General features: G+C 39.7%; 1 protein-coding gene and 1 non-coding gene across 2 annotated transcripts; both read left to right on the forward strand.

Moving 5' to 3' along the window:
- The first annotated feature begins 438 nt into the window (after positions 1-438).
- LOC112781605 (small nucleolar RNA R71) lies at positions 439-546 on the forward strand. The gene has a single exon (XR_003192373.1). It is a non-coding gene; the product is annotated as a small nucleolar RNA R71 (small nucleolar RNA).
- An 11,959-nt stretch (positions 547-12,505) lies between these two features.
- Positions 12,506-13,372, forward strand: LOC140182329 (uncharacterized). The gene has a single exon (XM_072228493.1). The coding sequence runs from the start codon at positions 12,506-12,508 to the stop codon at positions 13,370-13,372; it is 867 nt and encodes a 288-aa protein (XP_072084594.1).
- Positions 13,373-25,784: the final 12,412 nt, after the last annotated feature.

Genomic DNA, 25,784 nt, shown 5'->3' on the forward strand with positions numbered 1-25,784 from the left:
TAGAATTCTCTGTCTGTTGCTGAGAAGATGATGGAAAAGGCTTGCTATCGCCAAACCTATTTCTCCCACCATTATTATTATTGAAGACTTGTTGAGGCTTCTGTTTATCCTTCCATGAGAAATTTGGATGATTTCTCCATGAAGGATTATAGGTGTTTCCATGGGATTCTTCCATGTAATTCACCTTTTCCATTGCAGGATTCTCAGGGTCATAAGCTTCTCCTTTCTCAAGAACTCCTTTCTTCTGAGTCATCCCATTATTCACAGGATTTTTTCAGAAGTATACATGAACTGGTTATTTGCAACCATTTCAATGAGTTCCTGGGCTTCTGCAGGTGTTTTCTTCAGATGAAGAGATCCACCAGCAGAGTGGTCCAATGACATCTTGGACAATTCAGACAGACCATCATAGAATATACCTAAGATGCTCCATTCTGAAAGCATGTTAGAAGGACACCTTCTGATCAATTGCTTGTATCTTTTCCAAGCTTCATAGAGGGATTCACCTTCCTTCTGTCTGAAGGTTTGGACTTCGACTCTAAGCTTGCTCATCTTTTGAGGTGGAAAGAATTTGGCCAAGAAAGTATTGACCAACTTTTCCTAAGAGTTCAGGCTTTCTCTAGGTTATGAGTCCAACCATATCCTAGCTCTGTCTCTTACAACAAAGGGGAAAAGTATAAGTCTGTAGACCTCGGGATCAACCACATTGGTCTTAACAGTGTCACAAATTTGTAAGAATTCAGCTAAGAACTGATGAGGATCTTCCAATGGAAGTCCATGAAACTTGCAATTCTGCTGCATTAGAGAAACTAATTGAGGCTTAAGTTCAAAGTTGTTTGCTCCAATTGCAGGAATTGAGATGCTTCTTCCATAGAAGTTGGAAGTTGGTGCAGTAAAGTCACCAAGCATCTTCCTTGCATCTCCACCATTGTTCTCAGGTTCGGCTGCCATGTCTGCCTCTTTTTCAAAATTTTCTGAAAGGTCCTCTCTGGAGTGTTGTGCTTTAGCTTCTCTTAGCTTCCTTTTCAGAGTCCTTTCAGGTTCAGGATCATCTTCAACAAGAATGTCCTTAACCTTGTTCTTGCTCATATGAAAAAGAAGAGAACAAAGAGAGTAGTGGAATCCTCTATGTCACAGTATAGAGATTCCTTTATGTGTCAGAGGAAAAGAAGAATAGAAGAATGAGGTAGAGAGCGAATAAGAAGAATTCAAACACAGAGAGAGGGAGAGAGTTCGAATTATTAGATGAGTAGAAGAGAAATATTAGTAAATAAATAAAATAAATAGAAAGAGATGAGAGAGAGAGTATTCAAATTTTAAGAAGAGGGAAAAGAAAAATATGTTTATTTTTATTTAATTAATTAAGTTAGTTTCAAAAATTTGAAAAAGAAATACAAGAAAATTAAAAACTAAAACAATTAGTTAATTAAAAAGATTTTTGAAAAAGTGGTTAGTGATTTTCGAAAATTAGAAGTGGAAAAGTAGTTAGGTGGTTTTGAAAAAGATAAGAAATAGTAAACTTTTTAAAATTAACACAAACAAGTCAAGTAGTTAGTTGAAAAAGATTTGAAAATAAATTTTGAAAAGATAAAAAGTTAGAAAAAGATTTTGAAATTAAAATTTTAAAAAGATATGATTGAAATTTATTTTGAAAAAGAATTGAAAAAGAAATTAAAAAGATTTGATTTTTAAAATTAAAGTTGATGACTTGACTAACAAGAAACTAAAAGATATGATTCTAGAATTTAAAGATTGAACCTTTCTTAATAAGAAAGTAACAAACTTGAAATTTTTGAATCAAAACATTAATTGTTAGCAAGGATTTTTGAAAATATGAAATAAAATTAAGAAAAAAATTTTGAAAAATTAGTTTTAAAATTTTCGAAAACATTAAAAGAAAAATTAAAAAGATTTTGAAAAATTTTACGAATGAAATTCGAAAATCATAAAAAAATGAAAAAGAATTGATTTTGAAAAAGATTTGAAAAGATAAAATTTTTAAATGGAAATTTTGACTTGACTAACAAGAAACAACAAAATTTTAAAAATTTTTGACCAAGTCAACTCAAAATTTCAAAAATTATGAGAAGAATAAGGAAAATATATTTTTTTGACTTTTGAATTTTTAATGAGAGAGAAAAACAACAAAATGAAACAAAACATAAAAATTTAAGATCAAAACAAATAATGCATGCAAGAATACTTTGAATGTCAAGATGAACACCAAGAACACTTTGAAGATCATGATGAACATCAAGAACATATTTTTGAAAATTTTTAAGAAAAGAAAGACATGCAAGACACCAAACTTAAGAACTTTTGTACTAGGGACACTAACAATTTGAAAATGCATATGAAAAATAAGAAAAGACACAAAACAAGAAAATGTAAAGATCAAACAAAGAAAATCATCAAGAACAACTTGAAGATCATGAAGAACATATGCATGAATTTTCAAAAATTTTAAGAAAATTAAAAAAAATGCAATTGACACCAAACTTAAAATTTGACACAAGACTCAAACAAGAAACACAAAATTTTTTGGTTTTTATGATTTTATTAAATTTTCTAGTATTTTTTCGAAATTATTTTGGAAAAAGAAAATAAAGAAATTCAAAATTTTTAATAAGAATTCCAGGATTCATGCAATGTTAGTCTAAAGTTTTGGTCCAAAAGAATTAGACATGGCCAAATGGCCAGTCAAGCTTTAGCACATAATTATAAATGAGAATCCAAAGGCTCCTCCAATAGCTGTAATGATAAGTAGAAGCTTCAGTCTAAAAGATTAGACATGGCTTAATAGCCAGCCAAGCTTCAATATATCATCATGGAGCTCTAAGATGGAATTCATTCTTAAAAATTCTGAAGAACATTTTTTTTGAAAACTTTTTTTTTAAATTTTTTTTGAAATATTTTAAAAAACTTTTTGAAAAGAAAATAAAGGTTGAAACAAGAAAGAAGGTTACCTAATCTAAGAAACAAGATGAACCGTCAATTGTCCAAAGTCGAATAATCCTCGGCAACGGCACCAAAAACTTGGTGCACAGAATTGTGGTCACACTTTTCACAACTCCGGTACAACTAACCAGCAAGTGCACTGGGTCGTCCAAGTAATAAAACCTTACGAGAGTAAGGGTCGATCCCACGGAGATTGCCAGCTTGAAGCAAGCTATGGTCATCCTGTAAATCTTAGTCAGGCGGATTCAAATGGTTATGAGTTTTGATAATTGAAAGATAAATAAAACGTAAATTAAAATAAAGATACTTATGTAATTCATTGGTGGGAATTTTAGATAAGCGTTTGGAGATGCTTTGTTGCTTCTGAACCTCTGCTTTCCTATTGTCTTCATCCAATCATGCGTGCTCCCTTCTATTGCAAGATGTATGTTGATGGATCACCGTTGTCAATGACTACCATCCGTCGTTTCAGTGAAAATGGTCCAGGTACGGTTTTTGTACGGCTAATCAACTGTCGGATCTCTCGTCTCGGATGAAAAATACCAGGCACAGCTATCACACGGCTAATCATCTGTCGGTTCTCAATTGTGTCAGAATAGGATCTCTCTATACTTTTGCACACTGTCACTGCGCCCAACATTCATGAGTTTGAAGCTCGTCATAGTCATCCCGTCCCAGATCCTACTCAGAATACCACAGACAAGGTTTAGACTTTCCGGATCTCAGGAATGCTGCCAATTGGTTCTAGCCTCTACCACGAAGATTCTAATCTCACGAATTCGAATGCTCTGTTGTTAGTAGAGGCAAGTCAAATCCATGGATGAGAGACCCAAGAGACTATACTTCGACTGTCGTCCAATGACTACGTTGAACATCATGTAGACTGCTTGTGGTTGTCAGGCACGCGGATCTTGGCTAAGCGAGTAACGAATATAGTGGGTGATTATCACGGGTCACCCCTTCATTTTGACTTAACTGAATTAAGTACGAGAGTATATCTTGGAGAAGAAGTAAGCGGGAATTGAAAGAGAAAAATTAGTACTTGCATTAATTCATGAAGAACAGCAGAGCTCTGCACCTTAATCTATGAGGTGTAGAAACTCCACTGTTGGAAAATACATAAGAGAAAAAGGTCTAGGCATGGCCAAATGGCCAGCCTTCCAAATGTGAAAAATGGCATAAGATCCGAACACATTAGTAAAAAGTGCTATTTATACTAAACAAGTTACTAAGGATTACAGAAAATAAGTAACTAAGTGCAGAAATCCACTTCTGGGGCCCACTGGGTGTGTGCTTGGGCTGAGCATTGAGCTTTACACGTGCATAGGCCTTTTCTAGAGTTAAACGCCAGCTTGGATACCAGTTTGGGCATTTAACTCCAGTTTTGGTGCCAGTTTCGGCGTTTTACGCCAAAAAAGGGGTCTTTGGCTGGCGTTGAACGCTAGTTTGGGCCATCGAATTTCGGGCAAAGTATGAACTATTATACATTTCTGGAAATCCCAAGATGTTAGCTTTCTATCCCAACTGAGAACGCGCCAATTGGACCTCTGTAGCTCCAGAAAAATGCATTTGAGTGCAGGGAGGTCAGAATCCAACAGCATCTGCAGTCCTTTCTCAGCCTCTGAATAAGATTTTTGCTCAGGTCCTTCAATTTCAGCCAGAAAATACATGAAATTACAGAAAAATACAAAAACTCATAGTAAAGTCCAGAAATGTGATTTTTGCATAAAAACTAATAAAAATATAATAAAAAATAACTAAAACATGCTAAAAACTACCTAAAAACAATGCCAAAAAGCGTATAAATTATCCGCTCATCACCCTACTACAAGAGGACATTGGAGATGTGCAAGAACATAGTTGGAGTTTTATGTCTGACCAACAAAAGGTTAGTAAGTGACTTTCTCTACTTAATTTAAATACTTATCATGCAATTTAATGAAAACCCTTCTCGAATCAGTCTGTGTTAGGGTCTGATGCCTGCATTAAAAGAGATAATGCCGAATGCACATGTGCGGAATTGTGTCATGCACATGTGGAAGAATTTCATCAACCGTTTCAAGGACTTATACATAAGGGAAATTGTGTGGGACTGTGCAAAATGTATGACTGCGCCTGAGTTTAAGGCAACAATGGAGAGGCTGAAGGAAGTTAAAAAGGATGCCTGGTCATACCTGATGAAATTTGATCCTGCAACATGGGTAAGGGCCTACTTCAGTCATGGTCCAAAAATGGACAACCTGACTAACAATATGTGCAAGTCTTTCAATTCCAAGATTGTCAAGTACAGGTGCAAGCCTATACTCACAATGTGCGAGAAAGTGCGCTGCTATCGCATGAGGTGTATGGTTCTGTGATGCGTGGCAGAAGTTAACCAATTTAGAGATTTCAAATAAAGGAATAGCGTTGCACATATAGCTCTTAACCAGCTAAGATCTGCCTCTCCAATTTAAAAAGGGTTGTCACAATTTTTAGAAATAGAAATACTGGGAGTATGAGTCCCAGGTCGTCTCCTAACGAGTTGCAGGAAAGAGTGCTAATTTACTAATAAGAAAATTTCCAGAAAGTTTGAGTTGGATAATGAGTAATTAAAAGTAATTATAGATCAAAGCAATTAACTAAGAATTATTATCAATATTAAAAGGCCTTGACTGGGGGAATAATTAAGTGAAAGTCCTATCCTTGTTGGAATCTTCTCAAGTATAGTGTAAAGAGGTTGTTGTTCTCACTTGGTTAACCCTTACTACATAAAGAAAAGTTAGTGATTGAACTAACTCTTACCCGCAAATCCTAGTCCTCTCCCTTGGGGAGGTCTAGCGTTAGTAGGTACGGAATTAGCCAACAACGTCCAAATTAACTAATCACTTGAGCATTCCAACTCAAGTGTCTCCTCTTAATCAACCCCCATGTCAAGTGGAATTTCTACTCCATTGACATGGAATTAGTAATCATAAAAATATGAGAAGACATAATTAAATAAGATAAAATAGAGAAATATTTAAAATTAATTAAAATAAAAATAACTATATATATTAATAAATTCAAAATGAAACATAATTATCTGAACAGGGTCAATGAGTAACTAATTAAGAATAAGGGAATAAGGAAACAAACTAAAGTAATGACTTCAACGAAGGTGATGACTCTTCAACATCCAAAATCCAAACAAAAGCATAAACTATGAATGTAAAGGTAATTCTAGATTCAGATCTAAAACTAAGAGTAATCCTAATATCAATGTATCTGAATGTGTGTGGATGCGTGATGAGTCTCTGCATGTTTCCTTGCTTAATTCTGTGTTTCCGGGTCGAAAATTAGGTTAAAACGAGGCCCGAAATTGTCTCCAGCGTATCCTGTAATTTCTGCAGATCGCGCAGGTCACGCGTACGCGTCGTCCACGTGTTCGCGTCATTCAGCGATTTTTCTTGCCACGCGTTCGTGTCATTCGTGCAGACTCTAATCCACGCGTTTGTGTCAGGCACGCGTTCGCGTCACTGCGATTTCTCCATTTTGCGCACTCGCGTGAGCCATGCGCTCGCGTCAGTGTTCGCTGGTCATCTCCTTAGTTTATTATATTCCTTCCATTTTTGCAAGCTTCCTCTCCATTCTCTAAGCCATTCCTACCCTATGAAGGCTGAAACACTTAACACACGGATTACGGCATCGAATGGTAGAAAAGAGAATTAAAATACATAGTTAAAAGATCTCTAGGAAGCAAGTTTTCAACCATGGAACAATTTTGGGAAGGAATTGTAAATACATGCTAATCATATGAATAAGTGGGTAAAGACTTGATAAAACCACTCAATTAAACACAATATAAATCATAAAATAATGGTTTATCATTCAGCACAAGAGACTAATAGACTGCCATCACGAAAAGCTTGTACCAGTTCAAGAGAAAAGGTTGAAGCGGCTTGTCAAGCCGAGTACAAATGGACTGCGGAGTGGATTGGTGATAACGAGCACAAACGATTTGAGGTCACATACAAGGGATCTAAGTTGGATGTGGACCTGATCAAGCATACATGCACATGTAACAGATGGCAACTAACCGGTCAGTGTGGACTTATGCTTACTTCAGTGAAAATTGTATTTCTCTACTTGTTTTTTGTTGTCTTTGCCTGCCTGCTGGTATTATTATTACTTTAAATTGCATTTGTCTAATTGTTATCCTTACTTGCATGCCTGTTACCAATTTGTTAGATTTTCTGAAAAAGGAATGCCGTGTTGTCATGCGGTTGTAGCAATAAGAAAAAGGCATGACAACATGGAAGATTATGTGTATCCATGGTTATGCATGGAATCTCTGAAGAAGACTTACGAGCACTTCATCTAGCCTGTTACTAGTGAAGAGTTCTGGACATGGATTGATCAAACAAGGCCTGCTACACCTGTCATCAAGAGGCCAATCGGTCATCCAAAGGTCCATAATAGACAAAAAGACCCAGCAGAAACTGTTATTGAAGGTGAAAAATTGAAGAGGAGTGACGGAAGAAAATTGGCGGTAAAGAATTTCACACAAATAATCACGTTGTAAGTATAGTTCTAAACCAATAATCAATCCTCGGTCAACCTTTAACTAGGTTGTCACAAGTACAAACCCCAATAAAAATAAACCGAAGTATTCAAACCTCGGGTCGTCTCTCAAGGAATTACAGGGAAGTGTGTTTATTATCGGTTATGATGTACTTCTTGGCAAGGGTTAATGGCTAAGGATCTCTATCCTTGTCACTAATCATAGTATGATAGTTGTAGAGATCAATCTCATTTAGTCATCCTCTAACAATTGAAGGAAAGTCAAATGAGCTTTATCAATCCCAATCCATAAGTCCTAGCCACTCACTAATCGAATTAGTGAAAGCTAGTGTCAATGGACATCAATCATCAATCACTTGGACATTAGCAACTCAAGGTCACCCAAGTTACCAACCCAAACCAAGAATAGAAAAATCTACTCTATAGCTAAAAAAAATATTTCATCAAACACATAGCATGCGATAAAAGTAAACATCACAAAAGGCAAGAAGTAGTAAAGGCTATGACTAACATGAACAAGAAATCAATAATAGTAACTAAGGCAAATATCAAGAGATATGAAAACATAAAATTGCATTAAAAGAAAATTGAGAGTAACAAAAGGGCTCATAAACTAAAATTGCAAAATAAAGAAATTAACAAGAGGAGTTGGTGAACAAAAGTGCTAGAACAAATAAAAGTAAGGGAAAACTAAATTAAAATAAGACTGAAACCTAAACTTAAGGAGAAATTGAAAGAAGAAACCCTAAATCCTAGAGAGAAGAGAGAACCTCTCTCTCTAGAATTCTACATCTATCTAAAAACTAAAGTGTGTGAATGAATGATGAATGATTAATGATCGTCCAACTCCACTTTTCAGCCTCTTGTCTTCATTTTCGGGCCTGAAACTGGGTCAAAAGCAGCCCAGAAATCGCCCCCAGTGTTTTCTCTTTACTGAGGCACGTAACGCTCGTCACGCATACGTGTCAGCCATGCATACGCGTCGAATGGACGACTTCTTGGTCACGCATACGCGTCAGTCACGCGTACGTGTCATTTGGACTATGGCTTGGTCACGCGCACGCTTTAGCCATGCGTACGCGTCGGTTCCAACTTCTGAAATCTCCAAATTCTTGTGTTCCTTCCACTTTAGCATGCTTCCTCTTCATTCTCCATGCCATTACTGCCCTATAACCCTGAGATCACTCAACGGACACATCACGGCATCGAATGGTAATAAGATAGAATTAAAAATTAGTAATTATAAGGCCTAGGAAACATGTTTTCAATCATAGCACAAAATTAGGAAGGAATCTTAAAAACATATAATTTACATGAATAAGTGTGAGAATAGTTGACAAAATTCACTCAATTCAATACAAAATAAACCATAAAATAATATTTTATCAAGGAGTTTCTATGTGACCTGCAGCAAGTGTGGTCAAACAGGGCACAACTATAAGACTTGCAAGGGTGCGCCATCTAACCCAAATTGGAAACCTACAATCAGGAAACCAAAGAAGAAGACCCATGACAACCTTTCTCTTGTGGTTCTACCACTGTCACAATCAGCACCTGAGGTAGAGGTACTTGACTGGATGAAGGATCTTTTTGTCCCCCCGATAAAATGTTGAAGGATTTAGTTGTCAATTTTAAAAGTATTAAAAGATATATTTAAATTTTTTAATTTATTTGATGACTTTATTGTCTTTCTTCATTTCAAGGTGAAGAGCATAATTCATCTATTTCAACCAACCAGAACCATTCTGCAGCTACCACAACTCCAGATGTGGTCCAACAACAAGCTGCTCCAGAAGCTGCATATGTGTCTGTTTCTACAATCCCTGTAAGGCAAGGCCAGGTTCCATTCAAACCTCCAGCCAGAGTTCCAGCAAGACCATCCAACAGAACCTTGCGACCAAAACAACCAATTAGAAAGAAGGATGATGGTAAACAACATGTTCAAGGATCACAACAGCCAAGTGCAAAAGCAACTGAAGGACCATCTGGTGAGACTCTGGCTGCACCAAGCACTAGAACTAAAAGAACTTTTCAGTTCATCCCCGCCCCAGGAGTAAAAAATTCTAAGAAATGATGTTGCTATCTTAGGAAGTCAGTCGTAGCTGATGTAAAAAATTGGATAAACTTATTTTCATTTGTGATGCATTCTAGTATCTTTTTGGCAAACTTATAATGTTCAGGTTGTGACCTATTATGAGACTGCTTATCATATTTTGTTAGGATTGTAATCCTTCAAACTTATCTTATAGTTCAATGTTTAATGATCCAACTAGTTTAATGAATTATACATACCCAGACCATCAATATAATATTATATATAGCCATTTAAAGACATGATGTTACAACAACAACATATTATCATTCATCAAAGGATAAACATAACTATATTATGTCAATTGTTCCTCACAAGAGCGATGCTCAACATCTAATAACACCTAATAACAGCAACAGCAACACAACTTACTACCAAATATACAACAATAACTCACATATTAGATTTTTTCCCTCTCTAGACATGCAAGCTTCTTCTCTAGCTTAACCAGCCTCTGTTCTACTTTATTCTTGCACAAGTATTGCTCCAAGTCGTCAACTTTGTTGTCAGTAACTGACTTCTCTGTAGCCCAAATTTTTGCAACATGATCATTAAGCCAGATAAGAAACTTGCAGTGGGATGGATTTTTCAACTGCAACATCAACAAAATCAAAATTCAGCTAAACACATGAACCAGCTTCAAGCTTCACAGAACTATGTTACCTTGAAAAAGGGGCACCCAAGAAACAACTGGTTGGGGTTAGTTGGCATCCTGGACTTGTATAGTATAACATACACACCACACCTGCAAATCGGAGCAATGTCGTCCTTCTCGTCTCCAGCCTCCACGCAACGAATGTGAGACGGCAATCGGACTCATTGGGTGCTCGAAGAACGTCCTTCACTGGCCATAGACGCCCTAGGCAAAACAAACTCATAACTATACAAGTGCAATGGCGTGTTCTTCCAAATTGGAGAATTAGGGCACCTCCTAAAATGTCATCATTTTGGGAGCAGAGTAAAAGGACCTAGTTGTCCTCCAAATGAATGTCAACATCTCATCCTACTCCGTAAGGGGTACACATCACTTTACCTGATTTGGCCATCTTTTCGTACGGATACTGACTTGAGCATCGGAGTGTCCTTGCAGGTGGTCATCCCCCTCTGCCCGTTCTACTACCAGCGTCACTGATCCTCTGCGAGGACCCGAAGATTTGTTTCAGGCCGCTCCAGGATCTCAACCCTTTTTTTTCTTCCATCACCATCCGACCCGTCGAGTACCCGACATCCTCAGGTAACGAACATTGGCGCCGTCTGTGGGTATCCCAGAGTAGACATGGAGTGACTCCCCACGTCGGAGGAACTCCGCGAAGGAGGTGGGGCCTGCCTGAGCAGGGCGAGTTCGACAGCCCGTGCCGGCGAACAGCCATGATCCTCCGTTCAGCCGAACCAACAAATCTACACCAAGACCCCCCGAGAGACGTCCCTTCGGAGGATCGAGGGCCGACAGTGCCAAGATCATGCAAGAACTCAGACATAGAGTACAAAACCTTGAGCGGGTGCTAACAGCGAGAGGCCGACCCCATAGAGACGTCAGCCACTCCCACGACGATGCCAGCCGATCCCACACTCGCACTCGCTCCCCCTCCCGAGGACACGATAGCCGAGAAAGGAGGCTAACAAAGCGCGACGAGGCGCATAGACAGGCGACCTCACGACCTACCCAAAGTAGGTCCGAGAGCCACTAGGAGTCCCAGAGAGGGAAAGCCAAGAAACAACAGGAACCCATTATCATGGGAGCCACTCCTTTCCACCCCTCGATCCTCAAGGTCCAGCTCCCAAAAAACTTCGACAAGCCGACGGACATGAGGTACGACGGGACTAAGGATCCCCAAGAGCATATCACAACCTTTGAAGCAAGGATGAACTTGGAGGGGGTAGGCGATGCGATCAGATGCCGAGCATTCCCTGTGACACTAGCCGGCCCAGCGATTCGATGGTTCCACGCCCTCCCACAAGGATCCATCATAGCTTTCGCGAACATCTCCCAAAGCTTCTTGGCTCGGTTCACGACACACATAGCCAAGGCAAAATACCCAATCAACTTGCTGGGGGTTACCCAAAAACCCGGGGAGCCAACCAGAAAGTTCCTAGACAGATTCAACAATGAGTGTCTAGAGATTGACAGCCTTACAGACTCAGTCGCTAGTCTCTGCCTAACGAACGGCTTGCTAAACGAGGACTTTAGGAAGCACCTTACTACCAAGCCTGTCTGGTCCATGCAAGAAATTCAAAGCGTGGCCAAGGAATACATCAATGATGAGGAAGTGAGTCAGGTTGTAGCAGCCAATAAACGGCAGCTCCCAAACCCCCAGCTCGGCAGCCCCCCCAGGTCGACAGATACAGGGAAGCCCCCTAGGACGACACCCTAGGCAAGCAGTCCAAGCAACCCCCACGAGTAGGAAGGTTCACGAACTACACGCCACTTACGACACCCATAGTGGAGGTTTACCAACAAATTGTAGACAAATGAATCCTATCCAGACCCAGACCATTGAAAGAAAGAACAGGAGGCAACAAAAGCCTCTACCGCGATTACCACAAGGGGTTTGGCCACAAGACCCAAGACTGCTTCGATCTCAAAGATGCTTTAGAGTAGGCCATATGAGATGGAAAGCTGAGTAAATTCTCCCGGCTCATCAGAGAGCCGAGGTGGCGGGAGCGCGAACGCTCCGAAGAAGATCGTAGCCGAGTCGTCAAGGCAAGGCAGGAAACCATAGGGGACACCAACAACCCCCCAACCTTCGTGGTCAACGTCGTGGTCGGGCGCGATAGCCCTCCTAAGTCCAAGTCAGCGACAAAAAAGGATACCCGAATCCTGTCCATTTCAACAAAGGTCCCACCATCAACAGGGACCACCCACCATATCCTTTGGCCCGAAGATAAATGGTTTCACGACCTCCCCGAGAACCCCCCATGGTGGTTAAAGCAATGGTCGGCACGGGGTTAGTCAGACGAATCCTCGTCGATACCGGAGCCGACTCTAACATCCTATTCAGGAACGTATTCGATGCCATGGGGCTTAAAGAATCTGACCTCAAAAATCACCAGCACGGGGTCATGGGACTTGGTGATAACTACATAAAACCCGACGGCACAATCTCTCTCCCAATATGCCTTGGAACCGGTGATGCCAAGAAATCGGTTATGGCAGACTTCGTAGTCCTCGGAGACTCCACAGCATATAACATCATCCTGGGAAGAAAGACCATCAATGAACTCTCAGCCGTAATATGCACTAAATTCCTGACAATGAAGTTCATAACGGATAAGGGAACAGTTGGCTCCATAAGGGAAGACCTAGAAGCGGCGGTCGCTTGCGACAACGCCAGTCTCTCCTTAAGGAAAGAATCTAAGAAGGCAGCTGGCGTATTCTTGGCAGACCTGGACGTCAGGATGGAGGACAAGCCAAGACCAGAACCTGAGGGGGACATGAAAAAGTTTCAGATAGGAAAGTCGGCAGACCAGTTTACCTTTGTAAACAGGAATCTACCCCATGAACTCAAGGGCCCCCTCATGGACATTGTAAGGGCAAACAGCAACTTCTTCACGTGGACACCATCAGACATGTCAGGGTTGGATCCTGAGGTCATGTCCCATCAACTAGCCGTAAAACCCGACGCCAGACCAGTAGCCCGGCGGCGAAGAAAGATATCTCAAGAAAGGGCCGACGAAGTCGCCAAGCAAACAGCCGGGCTACTAGAAGCAGGATTCATCAAAGAACTCGAGTATTCAACATGGCTGTCCAATGTCGTCCTGGTCAAGAAAGCCAGCGGAAAGTAGAGAATGTGCGTTGATTACTCCGATCTGAACAAAGCATGCCCAAAAGACTCTTTCCCCCTCCTCAACATCGACACCTTGGTTGACTCGGTGGCAGGATATCGTTTTCTCAGCTTCATGGATGCCTACTCTGGCTATAACCAGATTCTGATGCACCAACCTGACGAGGACAAAATGGCATTCATAACACCAAGGGGTACTTATTGCTACAAAGTAATGCCCTTTGGGCTAAAAAATGAAGGAGCCACCTATCAAAGACTAATGAGCAAGGTCTTCCATGACCTCATCAGCAAGACAGTAAAAGTGTACGTCGACGACATCCTGGTAAAGACAGCAGAGCCGAACAAACTAATAGATGACCTCCAAGCTGTCTTCAAGGCACTAAGAAAATTCAAAATGAGGCTCAACCCTTTCAAATGTGCATTCGCCATGGAAGTAGAAAAATTCTTAGGGTTCATGATAACACAGAGAGGGGTAGAGGCCAACCCAGACAAATGCGAAGCCGTCCTCAAAATGGCAAGCCCTGGGTGCGTCAAGGACGTGCAACGACTCACCGGAAAATTTACGGCTCTATCCCGGTTCCTCGGTGCCTCGGCAGAGAACGCCATCCCATTCTTTAACCTAATGAAAAAGGGGATCACCTTCGAGTGGATTCCAGTATGTGAAGAAGCGTTCAACTACTTCAAAAAGATACTCTCAGAACCTCCCGTACTCAGTAAGCCTAAAGAAGGGGAGCCCCTATACTTATACCTGGCAGTAACTTGTAACCATACAAGCAATGGAGGCAGTCCTTGCCTGAAAAGAAGACAAGACTCAATGCCCAATATACTTGACGAACGGACTTTTGCTAGTAAAGAATTTTATAAGAATAATCACGTTGTAAGTATAGTTTCTAAACCAACAAGAATCCTTTTGAACAAAAACTTGTTTATCACTAAAGCAAACGCAATAAAATTTATAACCGAAGTATTTAAACCTCGGGTCATCTCTCAAGGAATTACAGGGAAGTATGATTTATTATTGGTTATGGGAAATGTATCTTTTTGGGTTTTTGAAATAGGGAACAAGAAAATAAATTGGCAAGAAAGTAAATTAATAACTAGAAAAACTCTTGGCAAGGTATGAGAACTGGAAATCCTATCCTAGTTATTCTTATCAATTGTGACGAGAATTGTTTATTGCTCCCACTTAGTTAACTCTTACTAAATAAAGGAAAGTCAAGTGGACTAATCAATTTGATTCCTCAAGTCCTAGTCAACTCCTGTGGAAAGACTAGCTTTAGAGGGATCCAAATCAATCAGCAAATTCCAATTTTCAATCAACAAGGAGTTTGATAACTCAAGTGTCACCACTTACTCAACCAAATCCAAAAGGGGAAAAATCTAAATTATTTATATCATAAATAGAAGAAAGCAATCATAAATCTGAAATACCTCAAATTGCATTAAATAAAGAAATCAAGTCTAACATTGGAAAGTTCATAAGCCAAATTGGAAAAGAAGAGAATCAACAAGAAAAATAAATAAACCAAAGTACCAGAACAAATAAAAGTAAAAGAGAAACTAAAGAAAAGGAACATTGAACCTAGAATGGAGAAGAAGTAAACCTAACCTAAGAGAAATCCTAAATCCTAAAACCTAAGAGAGAGAGGAGAGAACCTCCCTCTCTAACAACTACATCTAAACCTAAAATTGTTGAATTATGAAAGTTGTATGAATGAATGAATGGATTCCCCCACTTTATAGCCTCTAATATGTGTTTTCTGGGCCGAAAACTGGGTCAAAAACAGCCCAAAAATTGCCCCAGTGATTTCTGATACGTCCAGCACGCGGCAAAGTCACGCGTACGTGTCGTCCACGCGTACGCGTGGATTGGCTTTTCTCCAGGTCACGCATACGTGTGATTCACGCGTGCACATCGCCTATCTTCAGGGCAGCTATAGTAAATTATATATCATTGCGAAGCCCCGGATGTTAGCTTTCTAACGCAACTAAAACCACTTTATTTGGACTTCTGTAGCTCAAGTTATGGTCAATTTAGTACCAAGAGGTCAGGCTGGACAGCTTTACAATTCCTTCAATTTCTTGTATTCCTTCCTGTTTTGCATGCTTCCTTTCCATCCTCTAAGCCATCCCTGCCCTATAATCCCTGAAATCACTTAACGTACATATCATGGCATCGAATGGTAATAAGAGAGGATTAATATTAGCAAATTTAAGGCCAAAGAAGCATGTTTTCAATCATAGCACAAAATCAGGAAGGAAAATGTAAAACATGCAATTGCATGAATAAATGTGAGGATAGTGGATAAAATCCACTCAATTAAGTACAGGATAAACCCTAAAAATGGGGTTTATCAACTCCCCACACTTAAACATTAGCATGTCCTCATGCTAAGCTCAAGAGAACTAAAAGAGTGAAGAGGAATGGTAGAGAGTATGAAATGCAACCTATCTATGTGAATGCAACTACATGCAAAATGTTTCTACCTACTTGGTCAAAGTAAATAAATCTTCCAAGAACAGACATGAATTGGATTTCACTAATTCAAATCATAAAATAAAGTACAAGTAAACTTGTAAGAAGAAAGCTCATGAAAGCCAGGAACAAGGAATCGAGCATCGAACCCTCACTGGAAGTGTATACACTCTAATTGCTCAGGTGTTTGAGGTTCGATTCTCTCAATTCTCTACTAATCTTGCTTTCTAAGGCTTGCTCTTCTTCTACCAATCAACAAAAATTTAATGCACAAATACATAAATCAAGAGGTCTTTTAAGAGTTGTAATGGGGTTAGGGTCAAGGTAGGATTGTATTTGGTTAAGTGGACTAAAATCTGAATCCTTAATTAACCTAAACTTCTCACCTAACTTAGGACAATCCATGTAATCATAATATAAAGCCTAACTACCCATTAACTATGTTTTCCACATATTCATGCATCCGAATTTGAGTACAACTCATATGCATTGCTGTCATTTACTTTGGGGCATTTTGTCCCCCTTTATTATTTGCTCTTTTTCTTTTCTTTTTCTCTCTTTTTTATTTTTTATTTTTTTTCTTTTCTTAAATTTTTTTTCTTTTTTCAATGCATATGATTAGGGTATTGAATGCATAAATATATTCTTAACATTCTTTTTCATATTTTCTCAAGAATACACAACACCCAATTCTCAAACCAAATGTTGGCAAACCCAATTTCCCCACACTTAATTCGTGAGCACTGTCACTAGTCTAAGCTAACCAAGGATTCAAATTAAGGACATTATTGTTTTCCGCTTAGAGTTAATGATGTGCTAAAGTAAAGAACAAAGGGGTAAAATAGGTTCAAAATTGGTTTGAAAGGGATAATGAAAGGTAAGGCTATATGGGTATGTAAGCTTAGTGAAATAAGGCCTCAATCACATAAGTGCATTGAAGAACTGGAAGATTGATGGTTTAGAAGTTATAGTAAATTCTTGTTGCAAGTATAGTTACTAAACCAAGCAATCAACCTTTCTTACAAACATTTTGGTTGTCACAAGTAACAAACCCCTAATAAATTGATAACTGAAGTATTCAAACCTCGGGTCATCTTCTCAAGGAACTGCAGGGAAGTATGTTCTTATTATTGGTTATGGAGATTGTAAATTGGGGTTTTGAGAATGAGGAGTGAATAGTTTAATTAGAAAATAAAGTAAATGAAGAACAAGCAATTTAAAAGGCAAGTAAAATAAATAAATAACTGTAAATAAACTTTTGGCAAGGTATGAGAAATTGGAGGTCCTATCCTAGTTATCCTTATCAATGATGATGAGAATCGAATCTTAATTCCACTTTGTTAACCTTTACTAAGATAAAGGAAGGTCAAGGGATTAATTGGTTTGATCTTCGGATCCTATTTATTTCCTAAGAAAAGATTGGGATTATTGAAGTTCAAGTCAACTAACAAAGATAACAATCATCAATCATGCTTGAGTTTGATAACTCCTGAGTTACTGATTTCTTAACCAAGACCAAAAGGAGAAAAGTAAATCTATTGGAATAAAAATGTCTTCAGATTGGGAATAATAGGAACATAAATAAAATAAAGCAATATTAAACTGAAATACCTCAAATAACATTAATTCAAAAGAGTAATCTGTAACATGGAAGAATCCATAAATTAAATTGCAAAAGTAAATAAAAGGGAATATTGAACCTGATAAAGAGATAATCCTAAAAGTGAATAAAATCCTAATTCTAAATCCTAATCCTAAAGAGAGAGAGAGAGAGAATCTCTCTCTAAACTAAATCTAAATCATGAAAACTAACTAAAGTGGAGACTCCCTTTGAATGGATGCATTCCCCCACTTCATAACCTCTGGTCTATGCCTTCTGAACTTGGATTTGGGCCAAAAAGGGCTTCAAAATTCGCTATGAGCGTTTTCTGCAATTTCTGGTGCGTGGCCTCTGTCACGCATCCGCGTGGGTCACGCGGTCGCGTCATTCGGAGTTTTCCTTGTCACGCGGTCGCGTCAGTCATGCGGTCGCGTCGCTGCTTCTTCGCGCTTGGCATGCGGCCGCATCGTCCATGCGATCGCGTGGATGCCAGTTTCTTCAAGAACTTCGTTTTGTGCTTTCCTTCCATTTTTGTATGTTTCCTTTCCATCCTTTAAGTTATTCCTGCCTTAGAAGATCTGAAACTACTCAACACACGAATCACGGCATCGAATGGAAATAAAGGTAATTAAAATAATTAATTTTAAAGCATAGGAAACATGTTTTTCACATACATCACATAATAAGGAAGGGAAAGTAAAACCATGCAATTAATATGAATAAGTGGGTGAAGGATTGAATAAATCACTCAAACTAAGCACAAAATATATCACAAAATATGGGTTTATCAACCTCCCCACACTTAAACAATAGCATGTCCTCATGCTATATCCAAGGTAAAAAGTAAGGTTAAAGTGGTGGAATGTCATGCAATGCAATCTAATCTAAATGCAACTACCTAGATGCATCATGCAATTCTTAATTTTTATTCACTTGAATATAAAGCTTACATGTAGTTGAATTAATTCACATTCTCAAGGAGTCATATATATATATAGCCAAGCCTTAGATAATGATAAAGCACTTTTACAGTTGAGATGGGAGAGAAAAGCATTTTATAAACTTGCAAGACAATTAATAATTCAAGCAGAGATATATGTTAATGAGCTATTGAACCCTCACTGGATTTTGTGTTTACTCTCTAGTCACTCAGTATTTATTGGGTTAATCACTCTATTCTTCTTTTTATTCTTTCTTTCTATAACTTTGTTCTTCATCTAACCAATCAACAATTATAGAATATAGACATACCAAAAATCATGAGGTCTTTAATTAAGGTTGTAATGGGGCCAAGGTAAATGTAAGGGTATATGTATAAGGCTAAGTGAGCTAATAAGTGAATCCTTAATTAGTCTAAGATCTCACCTAACATACATACTTTCTAAAGCAGAGCTTCTTTACCTATTTTCCCATATTTTCCCACTTTTGATGTTACATGCTCATGTTTCAATGTTTATTTTTATCCCATGTGCATTGCTTTATTTTGCTTTTTGGGAATTCTTTTGTGTCCCATTTATTCAAATATTGAAAAATAACATTTTTTTAATGCACATGGTAATTCAATTATTTTGATTTCACATGAGCATGCTTCCCAAAACTTTTATTTTGAATTACTTAATTCTTTTCAACTTTTTCTACCTTTTTGTTTTTATCAACCATGTTCTCAATAGGTTTTCCACATTTAAACCATACACAATTTCTATCTTAAGCTAACCAAGGATTCAACTTGGGATTTTTATTTTGTTTTTCTGCTTAAGGCTAGTAATGTGGTTTATAGAATAAAAGGAGATTTAAAGGCTCAAGGGGGCTAACAAGGGTGATGTAAAAGGTAGGCTAATTTGGGATAAGTGAGCTAAAATCAAATAATGGCCTCAATCACTCTCTTGGTATGTAGTTATATTCTATAATCGGACATATAGATTAAAACAAAGTAAAGAACACCAGAATAAATAAGAAGGGCGGAACACACAGGAATAAAATTTATGGTTTGAATGTAACCATACAATTAAGCTCAAAACTCACAGGCTGTGTGTTCTCTAGCTCAAAAATCATTTATCAGTTATGTATGTCATGCAGGTTTATTTAAAAATTTCTATTATTCTCAATGTAAAACTTAAGGTGGCTTTAAAGTTCTAGTATTTCTCCTTGATTCAATGTTGTTAACTAACTAACATGTAATGCTATATATATAAGGTGTGTGGATTGTTGTTCTTAAGTTCAAGTCTCTAGTTTACTTCCTTTTTATATTTTTCAATTTAAACTAAGCTGTCTTATGCTAAAAAGGGTAAACTATACTAATTAATCCACAATTTCTATAACTAATAAGTTATAATTGCAACTAAACTAAATGGCTAAAATATGAACTAAAGTGCAAAACACAGAAATATAGTAAAAATACATAAAAAGAGTAATATATAAGTACTGAGAAAATAAAAAATAAAAATAAAGAGAAAAAATATAGAAAAGTAGCAAAATAAAGTAAAAGAGTATGTAGTGGTTCACAAAAAAAAAAGAACGCCAGAGATGACGACCTCCCCACACTTAAAATGTAGCATCGTCCCTGATGCTCACTCAAGCAGGGTGTGAAGGGGTGTCATCACTGGAAGGACGGGTAGCTGGGGTCTCTGTGGTGGCGGTCTGAGGATCTGGTTGCTGTAGAGGAGGGGCTGTCTGAATAGGGATCTCAGGGTCTGTAGCCTGGATCTTATGCGGGGTCTCCTGCTGGTGTGCTGCCTACTAGGTGCCTGCCTGCTCTGCCTCCTGCTGTAGATGAGTCGCAGCCTCGGGCGCATCTGCCTCCTCCTCAGATGCCTCGGATGGTGTGTCAGGCTCGGAGGGGATGTCGCCAGATCGTATCATCAGCTTCAGGTGCTCATAGTGTCGCTTGTTGCGACACTCCATCTGGTCAAGCCGTCGAAACAGGCGGTGCACTAGATGATAGACGGGCTCTGGGGCAGGTGGTGGTGCAGCGGTGGTAGCAGGGGTAGCTGGGGCAGCAGTAGAAGAAGATGGGCCGGCAGATGGTGTGGCTGTCTTAGCAGTAGCAGTGAGGAATGGAGGTCTGTAGCCTAAAGCCAGAAAGTTCCTGCTGTGAGGGATAATCTTCTTGCATTCTGCAGCAGGTGGCTTTTCATCAGCATCCTCCCAAGGCACGTCAGCTCGACGGCCTAGCTGTGTAATCAAATAGGGAAAGGGAAGAGTGCCTCGGATGTGGACCATGGCCATATAGTACCGGATAAAGCGTGGCAGGTACAGGTCCTTACCCTCCATCACACACCATAGGAGGGTGATCATAGCGGCTGGTATCTCAGTCTCGTGAGTACTCGGCATAATGAAGTTGCTAAGTATCTGATGCCATAGCCGAGCCTCATCATTCAAGTAAATCCGCTTGATTCCCTTTGGCATGGTAGTGTTCTGACCCATAATCCAAGGAACAGTCGGGTCAAGGGCTATTTGGGCCTTGACTGCATCCCAATCAAACTTCATGAAGCGCATATCCTCCTCAGCTCTTTGATAACCATCCAGCTGATCAGTTTTAGGCAGAAGTTTCAGAACATCTTCAATGGCCTCTTCAGTGACCAAAATTTGATTCCCTCTAAGGTTCACTGCATCTAGGGAAGTTTTGAAGTAGTTGCAGTAGAATTCCCTAACCCAAGATGTATTGACCTCAGTCAGGTTTCTCTCCAGAAAGAACCAGCCTCTTTGTTTGATCTGATCAGAGGTGTATTGTTGGAGTTCTTCTGGGATCTTCAAAGTCCTCTCCAGGTATATGTTCCTGGAGGTTGCAAACACCGGATACTTCAGCTCACAGTATCGGTTTGCAAACTTTACTGGATCAGTGGCAGGGAGTAGCTGGTCAGCCTTCTCCTGCGGGGTAAAATTTTTCTCCCGCCAGGAGTCATCGTGCATGATGTCCATGATGGACATGGAGGGTTCTCCTCTTTTACGTTTGCCCGTAGTTGCCTTTGCTTTTCCCTTTCTCTGGGAGGCAGACATCCTGAAAAACAGAAAACCAGGATATAATAAAAAACAGGAAAACAAATAGGCAAATAGTGAAAAGAAATAGAAAGTGGCAAAGGAGAAATAGAATGAGGAAAATGAGTTAAGTAAATGTGCATTAAGGATTGTATAGGAGTTAAAAGTTCGAAAGGAAGAATTCACAATCCAAAATGTAATAGAAGGCATGTTAATTAGGAAAAATTATCAGTATGCCATGGTTAGAAGGTTAAAAGAAAGTGAAAAACCAAAAGAGATGTTTTGAAAGGTTAGTTTGGTTAGAATTGAAAAAGAGTTTAGGAAGTTAAAATTAGTGAGTTAGTGAAAAATGGGTTAAGGTAAGTGGCATAAGGATAAGTTTCTAAGTAACAAGCATTCATAATTAGAAGCTACAGGTAACTCATAACCAAACAAGGAAAATAAGTTGATGATGATTCAGATAGATATAGAAATAGCAAAAATTTGAATCTAAACATCAAAAATGCAATTTATGAACTAGGAGATCAAAGAGAATAAGAATACGTGCCCTGGCATTCATGAATTGGTTTGGTGAAATCTAAGAAAAGCACAGTTAAAAATGCCAAAACCAAGACATGAATGGAAATATTTTACAGAAATTTGGGCACCATTCAGGCTAAAATTGGATTGTCCCGGAAAATAAACAGCAACAGAATAGTTCATATGAATAAAAAATAAAGCTGCAATTACATATAAGGAATAAGAATCATGAAAAATCAGAGTAAAGAGCAGCATGAAACAAGAAATTACAGCATATGAACAAAACTAACATCACAGCAACAGCAGAATTGGTTTGGTGAAATCTAAGGAAAGCACAGTTGAAAATGCCAAAACCAAGACATGAATGGAAACATTTTACAGAAATTTGGGCAGTATTCCGGCTAAAATTGGATTGTCCCGGAAAATAAACAGCAACAGAATAGTTCATATGAATAAAAAATAAAGCTGCAATTACATATAAGGAATAAGAATCATGAAAAATCAGAGTAAAGAGCAGCATGAAACAAGAAATTACAGCATATGAACAAAACTAACATCACAGCAACAGCAGAATTGCGAAAATAATGAAACAAGAAACACGAACAGCACAATTAAACAGACCTAAATCCACTAACCACATCCTAGGCTACCTAACAACCTAGAATCCACTACAACATGCATATCTAACTAACATAATGATAAACAGAAACAGAAAAATAGGGATGAACGATGAATAGAAAGAAAGGTGGCGTTAAGCGGAACCTGGAAGGCGTAAGGAAGAGAGCGGGGTAGAGAGGTGGCTGGGGATGGTGGCGGTGGTGGCAGACGCGGCGGTGAAGGGTGGCGCGGCGGTGAAGGGCGGCTGTGGCGGCAGTGGCTGCTGTTCGGGGGTAGGTAGGGAAAGGTAGGGGTAATGGGGTAGGGGGAATAGGGGAAGGAAGGGGGCGGGGGTGGCGCTGGGCGGTGACGGCGGCTCGGTGGTGCTGATCGCAGAGGAGGGCAGGGGCGATGGAGGGAGGAAGAAGAAGGAGGAAGAAGAAAGAGAGGGGGGGGGGGGGAAGGAAGGGGGGTGGGTGGCGGCGGGGTCTGGGTGGTCGGTGGGGTGGCTGCAGCCGGTGATGGTGGCTGGGTGGTGGTGCTTGGTTGGAGAGGAAGAGAGGAAGAAGAAGGTTTGGGGAGGGGGCACGAATGGTAGGGTTCGCGTGACTGGGGGGTTATAAATTTGATCCCACGCGATCGCGTGGGACACGCGGTCGCGTGGCTGGAGTGAAATGGGGTCGACGTGATCGCGTGAGTGGCGCAATCGCATGGGATAGCTAAAAGAGTGAATGACGCGATCGCCTGGGGCATGCGATCGCGTCGCTGGAAATTGTGCTAAACGCACGAATCCAGCGTCGTTTCAGCGCAACTCTCTGTCTCCTTTTGGGATGTTGTGTAATCCATGCGACGCGATCGCGTCGCTCACGCTGTCGCGTGGGATTGATATTGTGCAAGTGACGCGATAGCGTCAGGGACGCGATCTCGTGGGTGTTTTGTGCAAAACGCACAATAGCCGCACGATTCCAGCCTAACTTTCTGGACGTTGGATGTTTACGCCGATCTCCAGATCACGTGACCGCGTGAATGACGCGGACGCGTGGGGGGTGTTTTCACAACTTGACGCGATCGCATGAGTGATGCGGTCGCGTCGCACACTCTTTTTTTTAATGCAGTATGCAGAATGAATGATTAATATGAATGCGATGCAAAACTCCAGGTTCAATATAATAATATGAAATAAAACTTGAAAACAAATAAAACTAAATAAAAAATTGAAAAAGGAACGATCATACCATGGTGGGTTGTCTCCCACCTAGCACTTTTAGTTAAAGTCCTTAAGTTGGACATTGGATGAGCTTGTTGTTATGGTGGCTTATGCTTAAATTCATCCAGAAATCTCCACCAATGCTTGGAATGACAATAGCTTCCGGGGTCCCAAACTAGGCATGTGAAGCTTCTGAGCAGTTTCAAACAGATTATCAGGCTTCCGGGGTGACGAATGTTAGCATAGATTCCAGGATCCCAAACTTTGCTTTTAAATCCGCCTTTGTCTTGATCTATACTTTTCCATCTGGGCGGTTTAGAAATTAGATTCTCACCAGGATAACCAAACGTTTTTCGAGATCCATCCGGTTGATCATGATGCCAATCCGTGCACTTCGAGTTGAAGCGTGGAACCTTATTGAACCTTGTGCACCAGCTCTGAGTACGAGCCATTTCCCGCTTACTCTTAAAGCCGCAGAGAGCTCTAAGCTGGCCATCTGTTTCAAGCAAACCATATTCAAGTTGAAAATACAGTTAAAGGTTAAGGATTGTACCCACTTGAAGCTTGTATTGGGTGGTAATGGCCTTGGGATAGGTGGTTCCAGTGGTTCTGTGAGTTCTACTCCCTTGTGCTCTTATGTGAATTTCTCCACTTCTTTGCAGGATTCTTCAAATGTATCCATGTCCTGATCAAAGCCATCTATGTCTTCCTCATCACTTAAGTCATAGACTGGAGGTTGAGAGAAATCTACCTCCGTATCATCTTCGTAGTCACTTGGGGAAGATCCTTCGATCTTAGAGAATTCACTTGCGGATGCAAATTCATTACTAGAAGAACTTGACTTGAGATTATCATCATCAAGGAAACTTGCTTCTTGGGTTATTCTGTCTAGTTCTTCATGAAGGACTTGCTCTGGGGATTGCACACAATCCTCCTTAGCATCAATTGTAACATCCTTGGCAGAATGCTCCATAACTCTGGATTCCCATGGAAGTTCAGCGTCTCCTAAGTCTTCAACCAACTCTTCTTCTTTAACAATGACAGCTTCTTCTACTTGTTCCAGTACGAAGCCATGCTCTGTCTTGTCCACTGGAGTTTCTAGTATCTCCTTCATGCTACGCTCTTCGTTAGATTGTCCACATGGGGCTGTGGGAGGTTCTTGAATGTTCGAACGCCTAGAAGATAATTGACTTACTGCTTGCTCCAGTTGATGAAGAGTTGTTTGAAGTCGAGCCACTGTTTCCTTGAGGCGAACCTCTGATTCTCGGGGTGATAGATTTTGATATGGTGCATGGGGAAGTGGTGACGTTTGGGAGTAATTTGATTGGAATCGGGGTAAATGAGGATCATACGGTGGTGAATGGTGAAAAGGAGCTTGTGAGTGTGGTGGTTCGGAGTTATGTTGAGAGGATGGTCTATAAGCACAGGGTGGGGCTTGTTGGTAATTACAAGGTTGTCCACCACGTCTATTTGCTTGGTATGCATTGTAGAATGGTCTTTGTCCATGATATCTTGGAGGGTGTTGTTGCCTAAAGGGTTGATCAGATCCTCTTGGCTCCATCCATCTTTGATTGTTCTGACCTTGATGCATGTTCCTTTTATAACTTCTATTCCTTTCAATAACATTAGAACCAAACTCAAAACGAAAAGGGTGAGAATTCATAGTAGCTAATAAAAATAAAAGGGGAAAATAAAGACAAATAAACAAGTAAAAGAAAAATATTTATAATAACCAATAATAAGGCACACGACTGCAGATCCCCGGCAACGGCGCCATTTTTGAAGAACTGGAAGATTGATGGTTTAGAAGTTATAGTAAATTCTCGTTGCAAGTATAGTTACTAAACCAAGCAATCAACCTTTCTTACAAACGTTTTGGTTGTCACAAGTAACAAACCCCTAAATAAATTGATAACCGAAGTATGCAAACCTCGGGTCGTCTTCTCAAGGAACTGCAGGAAAGTATGTTCTTATTATTGGTTATGGAGATTGTAAATTGGGGTTTTAAGAATGAGGAGTGAATAGTTTAATTAGCAAAT

This window comes from Arachis hypogaea, chromosome 19 (assembly GCF_003086295.3).
Source record: "Arachis hypogaea cultivar Tifrunner chromosome 19, arahy.Tifrunner.gnm2.J5K5, whole genome shotgun sequence".
Lineage (NCBI taxonomy): Eukaryota > Viridiplantae > Streptophyta > Magnoliopsida > Fabales > Fabaceae > Arachis > Arachis hypogaea.

Coding starts and splice junctions, on each gene's coding strand:
- LOC140182329 (XM_072228493.1), top strand. CDS start 12,506: ATGGTGGTTAAAGCAATGGTCGGCACGGGGTTAGTCAGACGAATCCTC.